This window comes from Aethalodelphis obliquidens, unplaced genomic scaffold (assembly GCF_003676395.1).
Source record: "Aethalodelphis obliquidens isolate GAN/ISIS:26980383/991018 unplaced genomic scaffold, ASM367639v1 scaffold121, whole genome shotgun sequence".
Taxonomy (NCBI): domain Eukaryota; kingdom Metazoa; phylum Chordata; class Mammalia; order Artiodactyla; family Delphinidae; genus Aethalodelphis; species Aethalodelphis obliquidens.
Window position 1 is genome coordinate 1,311,057 of NW_020838065.1, and position 18,245 is coordinate 1,329,301.

At 58.3% G+C, this 18,245-nt stretch overlaps 1 protein-coding gene across 6 annotated transcripts; it reads right to left on the bottom strand.

The window, feature by feature from the left end:
• Nucleotides 1-204: 204 nt before the first annotated feature.
• DBN1 (drebrin 1) lies at nucleotides 205-16,895 on the bottom strand. 6 transcript variants are annotated; one of them, XM_027098228.1, is made up of 15 exons: nucleotides 14,269-16,895; nucleotides 9,670-9,725; nucleotides 8,978-9,090; nucleotides 8,724-8,798; nucleotides 8,498-8,644; nucleotides 8,281-8,358; nucleotides 7,892-8,043; nucleotides 7,743-7,806; nucleotides 4,440-4,499; nucleotides 4,228-4,351; nucleotides 3,299-3,436; nucleotides 2,785-2,955; nucleotides 1,721-2,400; nucleotides 1,306-1,408; nucleotides 205-1,126 (listed from the first exon to the last, which is right to left on the bottom strand). In XM_027098228.1, exons 1-15 carry the CDS (start codon nucleotides 14,352-14,354, stop codon nucleotides 1,056-1,058), a joined length of 2,118 nt encoding a protein of 705 aa, XP_026954029.1. In that variant the 5' UTR covers nucleotides 14,355-16,895; the 3' UTR covers nucleotides 205-1,055. The 6 variants fall into 6 exon arrangements, with proteins under 6 accessions (XP_026954029.1, XP_026954027.1, XP_026954028.1 ...); XM_027098226.1 differs by lacking the exon at nucleotides 3,299-3,436 and having other exon boundaries at nucleotides 14,269-16,888; XM_027098227.1 differs by lacking the exons at nucleotides 3,299-3,436; nucleotides 14,269-16,895 and adding an exon at nucleotides 13,473-13,980.
• Between the last annotated feature and the right edge of the window lie 1,350 nt (nucleotides 16,896-18,245).

Genomic DNA, 18,245 nt, shown 5'->3' on the forward strand with positions numbered 1-18,245 from the left:
GCCTTATCGGGACCGAACCTTGTTGCGCCTTTCAGCTACAAACCGGCCTGAGGGTGTAGAACTAAACCTGAGGTCTGCCTGCTTCAAACCACTGGCCGGTTCCCCAGGGAGCCTCATACCCCACCTTCCTTGCCCTTGAGGTCTTGGCGAGGGCGCCCCCTGCTGCCTTGGAAGTGGGAAGAGTTGGGAATGGGGTCGTGGCAGGCAGTCCACCCCAGATCAGCCCCTGGAGGCCCGGCGCAGCAGGCCCGAAGGGATCTGGATTTCTTTATTAACAGACATGAGCACGACCTGTTACAGAAGTTTGTGCTTTCCAAAAAACAGTTACTGAACGTGAAAAAGGAACCCAAGCAAAGAGGGAGGAGATGGAAAGGGGCCACCCATAGCCCTGACCTGAATCACGCCTAGGGCCTCCAGCCTGGGACCTGCCCAGCAGGAGGGGGCAGGAAAGGGCCAGGAAGCTGAGAGGCCCCAGCTGGGCCTGCTACTTCCTTCGGACCAGGTTGGGAGGGGTCAAGAGAAGGGGGGAGGGGGGCGGGTCCCAGGGAACCAGAGCCCACGAGCCATTTATTGCCATGTTTTAAAATTCGTGCAAAATATCTGAAGCCCTGGACAGAGAATACAAAGTGATATTTTTCCAAGAAACAGAAAACTAGGAAAAGAGGTGGGGGGAACATTTTCCCACCAGAACTTCCCCCCACGCCAGGCCCCAAGCAGGGTGAGGCCTCCACCCCGGCCAGCTGAGTGAGCAGGGAGGACTAAGAGCTACAATCTGGACCGGGTGGGAAGGGGGTGGAATTTGCAACAGCATCTCAACTACCAACGGGAGGAAAACCAGTCAACTGTACAAGTCTCCTATCAACTTTAAAAAAGAGAGAAAAGCTGTAAAAGTAGGGCCCTGTGGGTAGGGAAGCGGCCAAGTCCCCGGCCAGGGCCGGAATCCAGAGTGGGTGCCAGGCGGAGCTGCTGCAAGTGCAGGCACTGCGGGCCGTCTGGCCAGAGGCCAGCGCAGGTGGGCGGCCTTGGCGAGGGCAGCCTGAGGGCAAGCATCACCGCTAGTCGCCACCCTCGAAGCCCTCCTCCTCTTCTGGTACCGGGTCTGCATCCCAGCAGGTGATGTCGATTTCTATGGTGTAGGGAAGGGAGGGGAGTTAAGGAGATGGCCCAGCAGATCCATGCCTGTGTCCCTCCCAACCCTGGGGAGCTGTGCCAGCTGTGTGTGGGGGGGAGGGGGGGCGCTGCCTGTCCACACTTGAACACAGCACCGCCACCCAAATTCTTCTCCATCACCCATCCCAGTACTACCTGGAGGCTTGTTGTAGAACATAGGAGGTGGAGCCTTTGCACACAGCTCTTCCGATTGGGCAAACTCCTCCTCCTGTGATTGGCTGAAATACCCCTCACTGGCCTGTAGGAGAAAAGGTCCATGTCACTGGGTCCCACCCAGCAGGACTAGGGCTGACCTACCAGGCCTGAGCACGTTTCCCCTGCAACCAGCGATTCTATCAGCGGTTGCCAGGCAAACACAGATGCCCGCCTTGGGAATAAAAGCAGAGCTGGCCCAGGGAGGGGGAATGAAATACAGCTTCCCTCCCACCCCCGAACAATGTGGGTCACAGAGAAAGGGGGCAGGGTACTGCTGCAAGCCTAAGGAAGGCAGGGTCAGCCCCCTGCTCCAGCCCTGACCACTTCCCCTCCCATTAGGCAGCCCCAGCCCCACCTGGGTCCCCTCCTTCTGGGTGGTCTCGCCATTGGTCAGCAGCTGGGGCTCTGGCTCCAGCTCCGGCTCCGGCTCCTGATCCAGCTCCTCTAGAGCTGAGGGCAGAGTTGGAGCCTGGGGGGCAGCCAGGGGCTCCCCTTCTACTTCCTCCCCTGGGTCACAGAAGGTGGCTGGTGGCTCAGGCAGCTCATCAAAATTGAGAAGGTTGGCACTGCCTTCACCAGCCGGCGGCAGTGGCTCCTGAGCCACCTCGTCCAGCAGGGGCACTTCTGCCAGAGTGACTTCGGCACCTGAGGGTGGTGTGGGGGCCCTAGGCTCAGCCTGGGGTACGGAGGCCCCTTCCCCATTGCCAGGCCATAGGTCAATGAGGCTGGCAGTGGCAGGGGTGACGGTGTTGGCAACACTGGTGTCAGCAGCGGCAGCGTCGGTTTCAATGGCATCAGCTGCTGGGGTGTCAGCTGCAGAGGCTCCAGCCATGGCAGGCTCTAGAGAGGCAGCCAGGACTGCCTGCTCTGTAGACGCCATGAACATCAAGTCCTCTGTGGGGCTGCCTTGGCCCTGGGGAGGCTCTGGTGCCTGAGGGGACTCCTCCAGGGGGCTGGCCCAGGCCTGAGGGTCTGCTGCTCTGGCTTCCTTGCTGGTCTCTTCACTATCCAGGCCGGGGCTGGGTTCCTGGGTCTCTGTCAAAGCACAGATGGAGGAGACATGTGATCAGCTCCCAGGAAAGGATGCAGGCCCTGGGCAGGCACCCTACAGTACCCTGCCCACCCACTGAGGAGTCCAGGAAAGAAGGCCTCCACTAAGACTTCCATGCAGAGTGCCTTCTAGCACCCACTGGTCCCCACTGCCCCTTTACCTAGTGTCTTTCAACCTCTCAGCAGCCCTGGGAGGAAGGCGCAATCCCCACTCCAGGGAGACACTGAGGTTCAGAGAGGGCAGGTCTGACCAGGGCTCCTCGCTGCCCCAGCCACTTCCAGGGCAGTACAGTCTGGCCCAGATCCCTGGGGGGTTGTTACCATGGCCATTTGGCGTTCCCAGCCCAGGGGCTAGGGTCGTTCACACACCTTGGGCTGCTGGGGGTGGTGGTGGCAGTGGTGGAGGCTGCGAGGACGTGACCTCATCCAGGGCCCGCTCGATCTGCTCAGTGACAGGGGTAGAGGCCATGCTGGAGTCAGATGGGCTCCGGGCAGGGATGGGGGTAGGCACCATCCTCCGGTGGCTGTCCAGGTGGCTGCCTGTGGAACAAAAACCCCTAGGCTGGTCAGTAAGGGCCAGGGAGCCAGGTGGAACCAGGATTGTCCACCTTGGGGCCTGACCAGCCCCTCCTCTCTAGAGTCTGGGTCGGGGCTGGGAGCTCCCCAGGCCCCCCAGGGGCCAGACCACAGCTCCAGACCCTATAAGCCAGGCCCCTAAGGGCCAGTGTCCCTTCAGGGCCAGGGGAAAGAGGCAGGCGGTACCTGCTCTGGGGACAAACACCAGAGGTCAGCAGTCAGGCTGGGGGAGTGAGGGCAGGGGGGCTGCTGGGAAGCGGGGGGCCCTCCTTACCCCCCCCACGGAGGCCTGGGGTCTGCTACCTACATGGGAGGGAGGAAGAGAGGTTTGGGGTGCGGTGACAGGTGATATAGGGAAAGGGAGTCCGTGGAGGGGAGGAGGAGGAAGAGGAGGAGGAGGAAGGCCCACTGTCCGATGCCTTTATGAAAGGGCAGTACGGACGACCTGCCAAGAGAGACAGACAGAGAGAGAGACAGAGGACAAGAGAGGGTCAGTCTCCCCCACCCCCACCCCGAGGCCTCATCCACCCCCAAGCTGGCCCTGGATGTCCAAGCTGCCTTCAGCCAGGGCGCACATTCAGCCAAGCTGGGCCAGAGCCTCAAGCCAACAGATGACTCCACCACACCAGCCACACACAGCAAAGAGCCTGATACGCCACAGTGCAACCAGCCTCAGGGCAGCCCACGCCTCGGAACAGCCTGCCCCACCCCTCGGATCAGCCTGCCCCACCCGTGGAACCCAGAGGTGGAGCCCAGAGCCAAGCACACAGAAGGGGCAAACAGACCAGCAGACAGGGAGCGGAAGGGGGCTTCAAGGAGAGGTGGAAGCTGCACAGGGAGAATCCAAACAGGGAACCCTGGGTACAGGCTCCAGGCTGCTCAAACTCAGGACCAGGGAAAGAGCCCACTCCCCATGCACCCACAGGCCTTCAGATAAGACCTAGTTCAACCCCAGCAGGGCTACTCCTTGCAGCCAGGGGGATGCCTTAGCCCTTGTGTGAAATGCCCAGATGGCTCGAGCACAGCCCATTGCTCAGCCCAGGCCCAACACTGACCCTGCCCGAGCCCTTCTCAGCCCTGCCACCTGGAGGTGGCGGGTGGACGCACACTCAATGACTGGCCTTGCCTTCTCCAAGGGGTCCTTGGGCAAGGTTTCCCTTCCAAGAAAGGTCCCAAAGAGGCTCAAGGCCAAAACCTGAGGAGTGGGGATTGGGTGGGGGTGGGAGCTGGGACTACCTGGTCGGTGGTTGAAGGGTGAGGGCACATCACAGCTGCCTGCGGAGGCCGATGCAACTCTTTCCTGCTGCTTAAAGAACTCCCGTGGGTTATCAGGTCGCTGGGCAATAATGGCTGCTGCCTCCTGGGGGCACATGGAAAGGGTCAGGCCAGGCGGGGCCCGACTGAGGCAGCCCTACCAAACTCAGATGTCTGGTCCCCCTGGCTCTCACCTCTACCTCCGATTCTGACTTCTTCATCTGGGTCTCTTCCTCCTCATCCCGCTGGTCACCCTGGAAACCAAAAGGGAAAGTGTTCAGAGCACCCCACTCCCACAAGAGCTCTTGGCTTTCTTACAGCCCCTATGTTTCCTCCACTATCTGGAACCACTTTCACGACCCAGTCACACAGCACCTTCTATCTGCAAGGTCCTCAGCCACCTCATCTCCAGTCCAGACAGGCCCCTGGGCACCCCAGGACACCCAGGAGCACTCCCTGATTTGCAGCTAACTTTTCTCGAACCTCCTACCCCAGCACCTAGCCAACCACACCTCCATCACTGCTGCGTGGATCTTGGTATCACGACTGAGGTTTCTTCATTAGTCCCCTGCCTCCTTGTTCTCTTTCCCCCCATTTCTTCTCTACAGACCTGAAAGGATCTTTTCAAAATGTTAATTAGTCGCCATCACTTAAAAATCAGGTTTTCTTACTGAGATCAGGGTCTCCAGTTTCTCTTGAAATGCCAGAAGCCCTGGCAACACAGGCCAGCGTGTCCCAAAGCAGCCATCGACTAGAGCTGCACTGTAGCAGCCCACAGGGTGTGTGTTGTCCAGTTCACCACAGTCCCCACCACTCCCTACTGCCCTTCACATGCCCACTTCACTCGCTGTTTTGAGATTGCAACCACAGGAATAAAGGTAGGTGGGGCCCCTTTGCTTGGCCCATGTTCCCTTCTCCCTGCCTGATCTAGTCCATCACCTCTCACAACGCTCCCCTCCCACCCTGACTCGCCCACACCCTGTGAGATGTAGGCATAAAGTCCTCAGCATGATGTAGTCGCAGTTCCTGGAACATGCATACAACTTCCCACCTCCATGCCTTGGCATGGGAGACGAATCTCTCTCCCCAAGTACCCGACCCCCACCCCAGGTCCAGCTCTTCCTGCTTCCGGCCTCAGCTTGGGCACTGCCTCCTTGGGAAGGGGTCCCTGGCCCATTCAGGTCATTTCCTTCCCTGGGTCCCCATGAGGTGTTCCAGGCATACACCACAGATTACACTGCGTCATAATTTCCTGTTTCTGGATCATCTCCCCACCCTCTGTGTGTAATACAGGATAAGAACTCACTTATGTGTGTGAGTGGCCAGCCCAAGGTTCAGTTCATACCTGTTTCCTCAGTTGAACTCATCACACCAAAAGCCTCAAGAGGGTTGTCACCCCAACTGCCACTTTGTGTCTTCCAGAATGAAGTCTAAACTCCTCCTCTGACCTTGCTCTCTCCTCCCAAATTTCCCAGCGGGCTCCAGTCATTGGGGAAGGCTCCTTGCCTTCCCCCCAAAATGTACATCCCACCAGCCTTTGCTGTTACGCTGCCCCTGCCTAGTATAACCTTGCTAGGTTCCTCTGCCTTGTTCAAAAAAAGGACCAGAGGCAGCTTACCACAAAAACCTTAACTACATAACACTGTGAAAAAAACACTGAAACAAATTAGAGCTTGGGGTTGGAGAGAGACATCAATGCACTAACCATAAAGGTCAATAGCATTGCTATGCCTGAGCATCTTCAGATAAATGGAAGCTCCCCGGCATCCCAGGCAAAAAGGGAACTCACATAAGGAATGCAATTCTTATCAGAAGAGAGAAAGCAGAATAGCTCCTTAAGCCAATATAAAGCACTTCTAAATTCCAAAGTTTCTCATGTGGGAATTCCCTCAGAGGACCTGAAGTTGCAGGGTAACCACAGTGACCTGCTAAAACACCTACTGTCACTGTCACATGAGCCACACTTGAAGGGCCAGATGAGACTATAAAATAATGATGTGACATTGTAAGCCTTTGCCTGAAACACTGGTAATTGGTGAAGATGAGCAATCAGTTCAGTGGGTTCACTATACTATTCTTTCTACTTTTGTGTACGTATGTGAAATTTTCCATAAAAATAAGCTTTTTCGAAAAGAAATTGCTCTGAATGGATGAACAAAATCTGGTATACATATACAGTGGAATATTAACAGCTTTCAAAAGAAAAGACATTCTGACACATGGATAAACCTTGAAGATGTTATGCTAAATGAAATAAGCCAGTCACAAAAGGTAAAATAACGGCGTGATTCCATTCATACAAGGTACTTTGAGTAGTCACATTCTTAAACACAGAAAGCAGAAAGCAGTTGCCAGGGGCTGGGGGAGGGGGCAGTGGGGAGTTAGTGTTTAATGGGTACAGAGATTCAGTATGGGAAGATGAAGAAAATTCCGGAGATAAACAGTGGTGATGGCTGTACAATATAAATACACTTAACACCACGGAACTGTACACTGAAAAATGGTAAAGATGGTACGTTTTATGTTATGTACACTTTGCCACAATTAAAAATAAACTAATTAATCAATTAATTGTAAAAAAGCCTTGTTCATCTTGTTCTCCACCATGTTTCTCACACTGGCACATGGCAGGTGGCAAGGGTTTGCTGAATGAATGAGGCTGCAGCTTACTAACCACACGTCCTCTCCACCCCCAGGGGCTAACGTGAGTGGAATGACCTATGACAGCCATTAATGCCAGTGCCGGCAGGGCTGTCCTGCCAGCTCCCTCCCAGCCTCCTGTGGGTGTGACCTTGGAGTCTGTCTGCGTCCCCATGGCCCAACGGCTACCCAACACAGTCCCAGTCCAGATGACTACTGCCCACCTCCTGTCCTAAACTCTACCATGCTCAGCTTTGAATGATCTTAACTATTTCTCAAGTATAAAATTCAATTCAAAGCATGAAGATTTGACTCCACTGTGATTTTGAAGGGGTCAATCATGATGACCCTATGGGCCATCCCAGTGTTTGGAGGTTCAGCCAGCACCCCTGGAACAAGTACCTGTTCTCAAAGAGACACTACACACACTTGTATGTAGATGCTCAGAACTCCAGCCCAGATCCATTCAATGGCTCTGCAGTATTCTTGCCGTGGGGACCAGGCCTCGAGCCCCATATAAGTGCAGGAAGCATGTCTAATCCACCTCGAGCCCCTCAGGCCCTGCTGGGCGGGGGCAGGAGGAGCCTGGTCAGTGAGGGTCTGGGTCAAGGTAGATTTTCTCTTTCGGTCTAGAGTATTAGCTTCTCCAAGGAGGTCTCTTTCCACAGCCAGGGAACAGAGCCTCACATGATCGGGTACCAGGCCTGACACTGCATGCTACCCCATGCCCATGCAGCGGTACCCAGAATGCCCAGCACTGTCCCCAAGACACTTACTCCCCCCGCAAGAGGCGCAGGAACACGAGGACCATCCTCGCTTCCCTGGGCAGGAGACAGGAACCCCGACTAAGAACTTACAAAGATAGACTGCTCCTTCAACCGCCTCTTGGCCTCCTCTGCTTCTAAAGTCTGTTGTTTCCTCCTGGAATGAGAGGTGCAGGCAAGCCTTCAGGATGGGCCCACGTGGGGCCCACGGCCCAGCACCCCGGGGGCGGGGCGGGGCGCACCTGTGCTCCTCGATCTGCTGCTCCCGCTCCCGGTAGCGCCGCTCCCGCTCCTCCTGCTCCTGCCGCTCCTGCTCCATCCGCTCTTGCTCAAACCGGAGTCTCTCATCCAGAGCCTTCTTCCGCTCCTCCTCCTTCCTCAGCTCTTCCTCCTTCTGCAGCACCCCGTGCCAAGGCAGTGCAGGCCCTGAGCCTGGGGCCCGCCCCAGCCCTCCAGCCCATCCCCAACCCAGGGTTCTGAGAACTCAGGGGCTCGCTCTTTCAGTAGGGGAAGCACGTAGGATGGCCCATGCTGTGCAAGCGAGGCCCTTAGGGAGAGAAGGCAGAGCTACCCCATGGGGTTAGGACAGGGAGTGGCAGCTCAGCCTGCAGGCCGGGGTCAGGGTCCACACCTTGGCCTGCTCCCAGAACTGCTCGCGGTTAATCCGCTTCATCTCCACAGCTGCGTCGGTCTTCTGATAGGTGGTGCCCTGCAGAGTCAAGCGGCCTGGCGTGAGCGCAGCCCACAGGCCGAGTGCTCAGGAGCCCCCACACGCAAAGGGTGAGGACTGAGAGGAACCGGACGGCGGAGCCCTGGGCAGGGCCAGCCTGCCCGGGGCGCACACTGACCACCGGCTCGGCGTTCTCATCCTCACGCAGCCGCAGTCGGTGCAGCACGGGGCTGGAAAGCCGTGCCAGCCCGTTGGAGAGCCGCTGCCCGATGGCGCCCGCATCTATGTCTTCCACACTGCTGGCGTTCACGATCACATCGACGCCCTGCAGCAGGAAGAAGGCGTGTTCAGGAGGCAGGGCTCCCTCCCATCACCGCCCCCATAAGCCCTGACCCTGCTCGCACCTGGAAGAACTCGGCCACCTTAGCCACGTGGCTGGCACAAGCACATTTGCGGGCATCAGGCACATCTTCGCCAACCTGCAAAGTACCCAGCGAAAGGGGGTGTCGGGAAAGGACAAGAGTTGGCGGCAGGCTGAGGCCCAGGGCTCTCTTCCCGGGACTAGTGGGGTTCTCTCCAGCAGTGTCAGTGAGTGGAGTGGGATGGAGGATAACCGTTCTTGGGCCTTCGGCTCCCTTCCCCGCCCATAGCTGCATACCCAGTTGATGAGCACGTATTTCGGCAGAGCAGCCTGGGAGTCCTTGACGCTGCAGAAGCCATACATCACCTTCTGGTTCTCAAAGTGGCCAGAGAGCTCCTGCAAGCCCCCATCTGGGGGAATCAGGAGGGTGTCAGGCGCCATCTCCTGAATCCCTCCCCCACAAAGGGCCTGGAACCCAAAGCAAAGACTCTTCTTGTGGGCTCTGCAGGCACCGCCAGAGATCTGGAAGTCCCAGAGTTCTGTGTTGGTGTGAAAGAGGCAGCAGGCAGGTGTGAGCTTTGCCTCTGAATCCCCCAGGACCTTGGGGAAGAACTGAGGAAGTGTTCTTCACACATCAAGTCTCACGCGGGGCTGGCACCCACTGAGGTAAAATAAAACCTTTTAGGGCTCTCAAGAAAGTGGGGTGATCTGGGCCATCCCTGCCAGGCCCATTCCCGTCTAGCTGTGTGACTTCGGGCAAGTCACTCTCCCTCTCTGAGGCTCAGTCTTCTCATAATCAAACAGGAAACAAGTCTCCCTCCCTCCCCACCCTGGGGATCTTAGGGATAACCACAGGAAGGACACTTGGCCAGACAAGTGTGGGTCTGCTGGATGAAGGCAGCGAGGTGGCCTGGAGCCAGGCGGGTGGGGAAGAAAACAACCGGAGGGGCGAGCGGAGAGGAAGGCAAAGGAATGGCTGGAATTCTTACCTCCTGACGCTGCAAGCTTGAGGTCATCTGAGCCATCCTCATATGTGTACAGAGCCCTGGGGAGAGGGAGGGGTGGCTGGGAGAACTGGCAGGGCCCAGGCAGCCAATTTTGGGTGGAGACGGCTCTCGGGGATAGGAGGGATACAGAGGGGGCAGGACAGGAGGGGGGTTCCAGCCCAGCACTTAAGCCTTGTCACCATGACAACAATGGCTAAGCACCATTTCAGGCTGGAACCCAGTGGGGGACAGTCTGGGATCTGATGGACGGAGGCCTGGGTCAGGTGGGGAGCAGGCAGTGGGGAAGAAATCGCTGCCCAGTCGCTTGCTTCCAGTGAGCCAGTGTGTTGCGTCCTCGGAGCCCTGGCCCTAGCAGCCTGCAACTCAGCCAGCGGTGTGAGATGGAGATTCCAAGGCGACGGTTCCTTGGTTACCGTTCCCTGGCTACCGCTCCTCATCCCCATTGGCCGTTGCCAGGAACCTACCTGGCGCGTGCCTCGGTACCCACTGCCCCTCCCCCCACACCGAGGGGGATGGGGAGAGAGAACCTGGTGCTGTTCAGCTCTGGGCATCCCCTGGTAACTATGGCAACCCAGCAATTGGCACGCGACTGGCCCACCCCAGCTGCATTCTCCTGAACACAAAGGACCCCAAGGGGACACGCCCTCAGTCTCAATCTCAGTCTCTCTGAAATGGGGATGAGGTCACCATGGTCACTCCTGCCTGGACTCTGGCCCCTGGGTGAATGTGCTCTCCTGGCCTTCCAGCCCTAGGCCTCCTCCGCCCTAGCTGAGGCTCTGGCCTCTTGGGACTGCTGGCCTTGCCTTCCCTCTCAGCTTTGGCAGAAAGCTGACCTAGCAGCCTTCCTCCTTCCTCCTCCTCCCTAGCTTTTTCTTCACAGGTAGCAGTGGCACAGCATCCATTTCACAGAAGGGAAGACAGAGATAGCTCCTCCCCAGGACCCACTTGGAGGACAGGCTTGGGGCCAGGAATAAAGGTCATGTACCGGAGGTGCAGGAGGCTCAGCCCCTCCCCCAAGCTCCCCTTTCCTTACTGCCAAGGTAGGGGGCTAGGAGGGGAGGAAGCAGGAGCACCAGGGAGATGCAGAAGAGAAAGCGAGCAGGGAGAGGAGGCAGACAGAGAAGACAAGAGAAGGGAGGGAAGTGAAGGGATGAAGAGAAAATGAAGGAGCAAGGGAAATGGGAGGGAAGGAAAGAGGGAGGAGAGAAGAGGGAGGAAGGGAGAGAGGGAGGAGAGTGGAGGGCGGAGCAAGGAGGGAGCAGGGAGGGCCTGGTCCAGGCCCAGCCCCATGAGGTCAGCACAAGTCACTGCCAGAGCCAAATGGGCCCCCAGCCCCCTGCTTCTCGGGATCCCTCCCTCCTGAAAGGGACACAGGTGGGCTGTGGGGCCGGGAGCTCCTGGTCCAACTGTTGCCCAGGCTACAGTCCTGGCAGCTGCTTCTCAACACAGCTGTCCCACCACCTGCCTGGCTGCCCTAAACCCACCACTGGGAACAAAAGGCCCTTAGAGAAGCAGGGTCTTCCCTTCTCCATTCCACAGATGAGAAACTGAGGCAGAACTCCAAGACCCTGGTTCCCAGACACTGCTCTGGCCATCACACCTCCCTGGGGTGACTTGTCAGCCTCTCCTAGGCTCTCTGAGGGACCCTGGCTCCTCCCAGGAACCTGCCCCTTCCATTCTTTACTCCTTGCCTACCCACCTGCAGCCACCTTTCCTGCTGCAGCCCTGGCCCTTACCTGGTGGAAACCATAGCTAAGTTCAAAGGTTTCAGCAGGCCTTCAACCCTGAGCTCCGCCCACCTGCCTTTCCAGCCAGACCTCCGTATCCATACCATACACTCGGGTCACATTGGATGGCTCCCTGATTCCCAGCACAGTTCTGGATATTTCCCAACCTGGAGCCTCTGCATATGTGGTTCCCTTCACAGGGAGGCCAGACCTGTTTCTCCACCCATGCCCATCCCTGACTGAAATCTCTCAGGGACCCAATGCCAGCTCCCATGAAGCCCTGCCCTGCGCTGCACCTCCCCAAAGCGCTTACCACACTCCAGCAGGGACAGGAAGAGGCACCTGAGCCTGCCCCAGATCTCACTAGACCACCAGTGCTTCTCAAACACATTCGAGGTGGCCTGAGCCTTGGGTGGGTGGGAGCTGGTGAAACTGCAAGGAATCAGGATGGAGGGGGGCAGGAATCTACACCACCTCCAACCCCTGGAGACAGACACTGTCCTGAACTATAAGCTTCGTGAAGGTGGGACCATCTCGGCCAGAGAAAGTGGACTGGGGTGAGGTGGGAGCTGAATGTAGCAGCTCCAGGGAGATCCTGGGGTCAGCTGAGGATGGGGGGCTCAGGGCAGGTGGATTCTTCAGGACAATCACACTCTCAGGATATCAGAACTGGAAGGGCCTTGGGTATCCCAGGTATGGTTGAGCCCAATCCCCTTTTCCTCTTTTCAAGAGGACCAGAGAGGAGCAGAGACTTGGTGTGGCTATATATAGCGAGTCGGATCACATCCAGGACAACACTAGTTCTTTTCACTACACAGTCTGACTTCCTGGGTCCCCTGCTGCCAGCATCAGGGCAGCGGTCCATTTCAGAGTGAGCCACCTAGGAGTGAACTCCCCCACCCCTACTCCCCACTCAGAGGCAAGGTAAGGGAGGGAAGTGCCAAGCCCCGTTTGCCCAGACAGCAATTTTACCCAAGACGCCCTCCTCCAGCCTCTGAGTACAGGGTCTGCCCCTGAGTCTTGAGACTCCACTGTACCCCTGGTTCTGTGCTAGGTGCTGGGGGCCCTGATGTCCCCTTCTGCAGGTTGATCCTCACATCCTTTCTACCAAATGTTTATCTGGGCCCTTGGGAGTAAGCAAATGTATGTATGTATGACGGTGCATGTGTACATCTGTGTGTGTCCCACACACAACGCAGATTGGGGTGGGGGAGGGGTGAGGCACGCCAGTGATGAATAACTCACTTTGGCCACATGGATGCTGCTGGGTGGTGGGAGCCCAGGCCTCTGCTGAGCAGGATGTGGGCCAGCAGTGGCTGTGGGAGCTCTGCCTTTGGGAAGGTAGGGGTAAACGGGGTGGTGGCAGGCAGCACCCCCGGACTGGAGGGCAAGGGTTCCAAGGTGGGCTGTGCCTCTCTCCAGGCATGGCCCATATCCCAAGGCCAGCTCCTCCACCAGGCCAAGCCGGCCACTTGCCCTGAACTCCTCCCATGATCTCAGTCCCCATGGGGCAGGGCTGGGACAACGGATGGGCCGCTTGCCCGCTTAGCCTGTGCTGGCCTCTCCTATGACTGACCCGCAGGACACGAGAGCTTGCTTGTCTCCCGCGTCCATCCCTCCAGGCCTGGCCGCCCGCCAGTGCTGCAGTACTGTGGCATGGATGCCTGGCCATCTTGTCCCCTCCTCCAGCCCCCAGGTCAGTGTCCTCCCAGCATGAGGGTGAGGCCATCCCAAGTGAGGTCCCTCAGACCTGCCTTCACTTTGTGTTTCCTGCCTGCCAAGGGGAGAAGAGCCCTAGGGAACAGAATGGGCATCTGCCCCAGGAGAAGAGTATCTTGGGAGGATGATGATTCCTGAATGGGGCAGTGTGAAACCCCCTGGCTTTCCTGCCACCCTGGGGACTCCAGTCCCAGAGCAGGTGGTCCAACCCCTCCCACAGCCTAGGGGGAGACAACAGCTGGGGAGGGAGGAGAGGGCAGCCCAGCTCCTCCCCCACAGAGGAGCTGAGAGCCCCTTGCCCCTGGGCCACCGGGCTAGGGGCTCAGTGGATCCACTCACCCCCTCATCCTTCTCTGGGAACTCCCTGCAGAGTGGTGCGCCTGGGGGCTTCCTCCCAGGGACCCCACCTGGCTCCCTAGGCAGGCAGTTCAGTTCCTTTGGCATGTCCCAGCCCAGCTGCCTACTCCCTGCAATCCCCTTGGCATCGAGGAGAGCACTTATCCTTGCCTCCTCCTCGACCCCTCAGGGGAACAGGAGTCACTTGGCGGTGGCCCTGTGGCAATGAACGTCTTTCCATCACACCCCAACTCCGAGAGGCCCCCCGGTGGGCGGGGCGCCCCGGCCCCCAGCCCGCTCTGCTCCTCCCCCGCCCTAGCTTTCCTTTGTGCTGTGGCCGGGGCCGGGTTCGGCCGGGTAGGCTGCGCTGGCTCTGCTAGCTCGGTCCCTGCCCCGTCCTCGCCCGCTCAAAGGTGGCAAAGGTGCCCTTGGCCGCCCATGCACACCTGTCCGCCCGGCCCGAGGCAAAGGGGAGGGGGCGGGCGATGGGCTTCCACAAGGCCGGGAGGCCCCGGGCCACACATCTGGACCCTGCGTCTCTCCAGCCCGCGTCCGGCCACCGTTCCCACCGCGCGGCTGGGGCCGCCTCCGGGCGCTTGGGGCCCGCCGGTGCCCCGCCTGGCCCGGCCCGGCCCCTCCCCCGGCGCGCACAAAAGCAGCCCCTCCCTGGCCCTCCCGGGCCGCTGCACCATTTCGGGGTCTCCCCCTCCCTCCCGGCTGCGGGGCGACTGGGCCGGGTGGAAACAAAGGCGCGGCAGCGCGGGGACAAAGGGGCTGGGGGGCGGGGGCGGGGGCTCACCAGTCGGCCGCGCTCTCCTCCCGAATCACCTCCTCGTACGCCGCCAGCAGCTCCAGGCGGTGGCCGCTGAAGCTGACGCCGGCCATGCTGCGGGCCGGACCGAGGCCGAACGGACAGACGCACGGACGGACGGAGAAGGAGGGAGGGAAAGAGGGAGTCGCCGCGCCGCCGCCGCCTCGGAGCCTCTGCAGCGTTGCGAGCCGAGCGAGCCAGCGGCCGGGGGAGGGGAGCCGGCCGGCGGGGGGCGGGGGGCGCTGGCTCCGCCCGGCTCGCTCACTCGGCGCGCTCGGTCCTAGCGCCGCCCCGACCCGGCCGGGGGGGAGGCCCGCCCCCCCTTCCCGGCCTGCCCCGGGGCGCCCCCACGCCCCTCGCCGTCAGTCCCTGCACCCCGCGCCCGGGCGGGTATACCCATCTGCACGGGTCCATTCTTCCCGTGTCCCAAATTCTCACCTGTGGTGTCCCCAGCCACAAACCTAGCCCCGTCCCCACCTCTCCAATCCCTATCCAGGCCCAGCTTCATCCCTCTCCTTCCCAGCTCCCGGTCCCAATCCCAAATCCACTCCATTCCAATCCGGCCCAGCCCCACTCCGTCCTTAATTTATCTCCACCCAGCTTCACCCCTATCACTGGTCCATCCCAACCTCCAGCCCCAACCCAATTCCCGTGCCAGCCACCCCTGGCCCATCTGCAGCCCATCCCCACCTCTGAAAGGCCCATTCCTAGTCCATCCCCATCACTGTCCACTGCTGTCTTCATCTCCAAATCCAGCCCATTCCTTTCCCCTCCCAGCTCCAGCCCCACTCCCAACCCCATGCTTAGCACACACCCACTACCCATTCATCAGACCCCATCCCTAGCTGCACCCTCCTCTTTCCAACCTACCCTATTCCCATTCTGATCCCTGTTCCCAACCACACCCCTCCATCCCTGCCTCCTAGACCATTCTCAGCTCCTTACCCCAACATTGCCAACCTCTACCCCATCCCTGCCCTACCCTATGCTGAGCACCCCTCCCTTACCAGCTGCCCCCTGAGTCCTCTCAGGTGGGGCTAGACTAGGAGATCCTTTGCCTTCTCTCCCAAGCCTCAGGCCTCCCAGAGGAATCTAACCCCAGACTCTCAGGGCAGGGCTCCTCCAAGGACACTCCAGGGCCAGCTTCCTGGCACCTTAATTTCCCAAAGCTCTGAACACAGAAAACACTGGGGCCTAAGAGGAGTCCCTCGAGGGGAAGTGGACACCACTGCCAGGGCCTCCTGGAGCATCTCTGCTCCTGTCCGAGCTGGAATCCTGAAACCCTCTGCAGCTCTCAGAAGCCTTTACCACCACCTACAAAGCCTCCCACCCCTGTCTTCCCAGAGGAGGTGACAGAACCTGAGCAAACTTTACCTGGTCCAATCTGGGAGGTGGTGGGGCTGGGCCTCTGAGTTCTGAGTTGGGTAACCAGCTGGGCCAAGAGGAGGAGAGCAGTGTGTGCACTGATCTCCAGCAGTGGGTCCCAGCACTTTGGGGTGGGAAGAACCTCTTAAAACTCAATACATTTCATGGGAACTCTCTGCGTCCACTATGCCCATGGACCCCTGGTTTCTCCACGGCCCCCACTTGGAGCAAGTCCCAGGCAGAGTCAGTAGGATTTCCGGGGAGGGAGGAAGACCCCACAGCAGGGCTGAGGGGTGCCTGGGAGCGGTAGGTAGAGGGATCTCCAGCCTCGTCCCTTCCTGCTTCCTTTGACTTTTCCCAGCCCAGAATGCCTTTCATCTCCCCATCCCGAAGCCCCCTCCCCAGCCTCCTGCTCACTCAATTTCACATCCAAAAAACAGAAGCCCTACCTGCATGCTCTCCCTTCCTCAAATTCCTACTTCCCCCCAGCCACCTACAAACTCCAGCCACACCCACTCTTACCTCTTTGCCATCTATATTTTTAAACAAACTTAATTTTAGAACAGTTTGAAATTCACAGAAAAATTACAAAGATAGTACAGAGTCCCCATATGCCCCATGCCCAGTTTTCTCTATTTTCAGGGGAGCAAGAAATTTCCCTGCTCACCCTCCTTGGAGCCTACCCTTCACCCCTCCACATCATTATCATCCTATAATTTGTACATCTGTAGTCTGTCTCCTTCCCGCATTTCCCTGGCACTGCTCTGGCCAAGGTCACCAGAGACCACTAAATTGCCAAGTTCAGTGGCCCTGTTGTAGTCCTCAGTTTCCTCAACCGGTGGGAGCAGGGTGACCAATGATCACTACCTCTTCTGCAAATCTGCCTCCCATCAGCTACCTGCTGCCCCTGAAACCCACACACTCAGCCTTGGTGGGTGGGTGCTGGGTGCCTCCTTGGAGGCCCTCCCACCAGGCTTTCATGTCTACCACTCCCAGCACTGATCACCCTTCAAGTCTCTCCCACTCCTAGATCTCCAGCTCCTCCCTGCCCCTCACCCCCTCAGCACTGGGAGCCTAGTCCAATGGCTTCTGGGTCCCCAGAGTGGAAAAGCCAAGAAAGAGAGAGGATTCAGATCCAGAAGCTGGTCACTTGCTGTGTGACCTTGAGGAAAATGCTTTCCCTCTCTGAGTTTCCTCTTTGACAACATGTTGTGAGGATAAGATATGACTGGATGAAGGCTTAGGAAGCAAGAACCTCTTCCCCTTCCTCCTTGCAGCCCCGCCCTCCCACGCCCACCTTCCTGCTCTGCACTCCCCCACACCTCTCAGAGAAGGCTTCAAGGCTGACATGTAGGTTTCAGGACTTTTTCAGCACCAGCTGGTGGAGCCTTCTCTGCCCTCACCCTCCCTCTGCAAGTTCCTACCAAGCACACCTTCAGAATTTGCCCTCTCATCATTACAATGCTCCCAGCACTTTCCAGGTCTTGCCCCTGGCATGGGGCCAGCCACTTTCACCACTTAGCTCTGCTCCTGAGCTGCACAGACTACCGTGTGACTTTAGACTCTGCTTGGCCTTTCTTGTCTCACTATAAAATGGGGATGATAATGATGGTACCCACCTCATAAGGTCTGTTTGAGGAGGGTTTTTTTTTAATTTGTTTATTTTATTTATTTATTTTTGGATGTGCTGGGTCTTTGTTGCTGCGCATGGGCTTTCTCTAGTTGCGGTGGGGGGGGGGGCTACTCTTTGTTGCAGTGCGCGGGCTTCTCATTGTGGTGGCTTCTCTCATTGTGGAGCACGGGCTCTAGGCGTGCGAGCTTCAGTAGTTGTGGCACACAGGCTCAGTAGTTGTGGCTCACGGGCTCTAGAGTGCAGATTCAGTAGTTGTGGAGTATGGGCTTAGTTGCTCCGTGGCATGTGGGATCGTCCCAGACCGGGGCTCGAACCCATGTCCCTGCATTGGCAGGTGGATTCTCAACCACTGCGCCACCAGGGAAGACCCTGTTTGAGGATTTTTAAAAAGTATCTAGAAAATGCTTAAAATGGCAACTGCACATAGTAGGTGCTATTGACATGTTGGCCATTATTACTATTTCACGGCTGGGAAAACCGAGGTTCAGAGAGGGGCAGTTACTCGCCCTGTAATACACAGCTGGTGAGTGGCAAAATCTGTATGGGAACCCCAGTCTGTCCTGCATCATTTCAGCATAGCACACACCCTCCCTGCTTCCCCTTCTAGCACCCCCATTTTTGCATCCAGGGGCTGGCCTGGAATTTGGTAGTAGCTCCTGAGGCTACAGCTGTGGGGTCTAGGGAAGGAGTCAGGGGGCAGGGATCCTAGGCGTGGAGAGCAGGATGTCTGCCCAGTGCAGTGGATGTCCATGGTCAGGCATCCCTGCCCGTCTTCCAGTTGATTTTCCACTGCAGGCTCCAGAGGGGAGCATGTGATTCAGGCCAGTGGGTCAGAACCAGTGGCTGCTTCAGGAATGGACACATGACCCAAGTCAGTCCAATGGGAGCCAGCCCTGAGCTGGCCCCACTGGATGTGGGCCTGGAGCTGGCTGAGGGGCGTCTTTGCTAATAATGGGGAGAGTTGCCT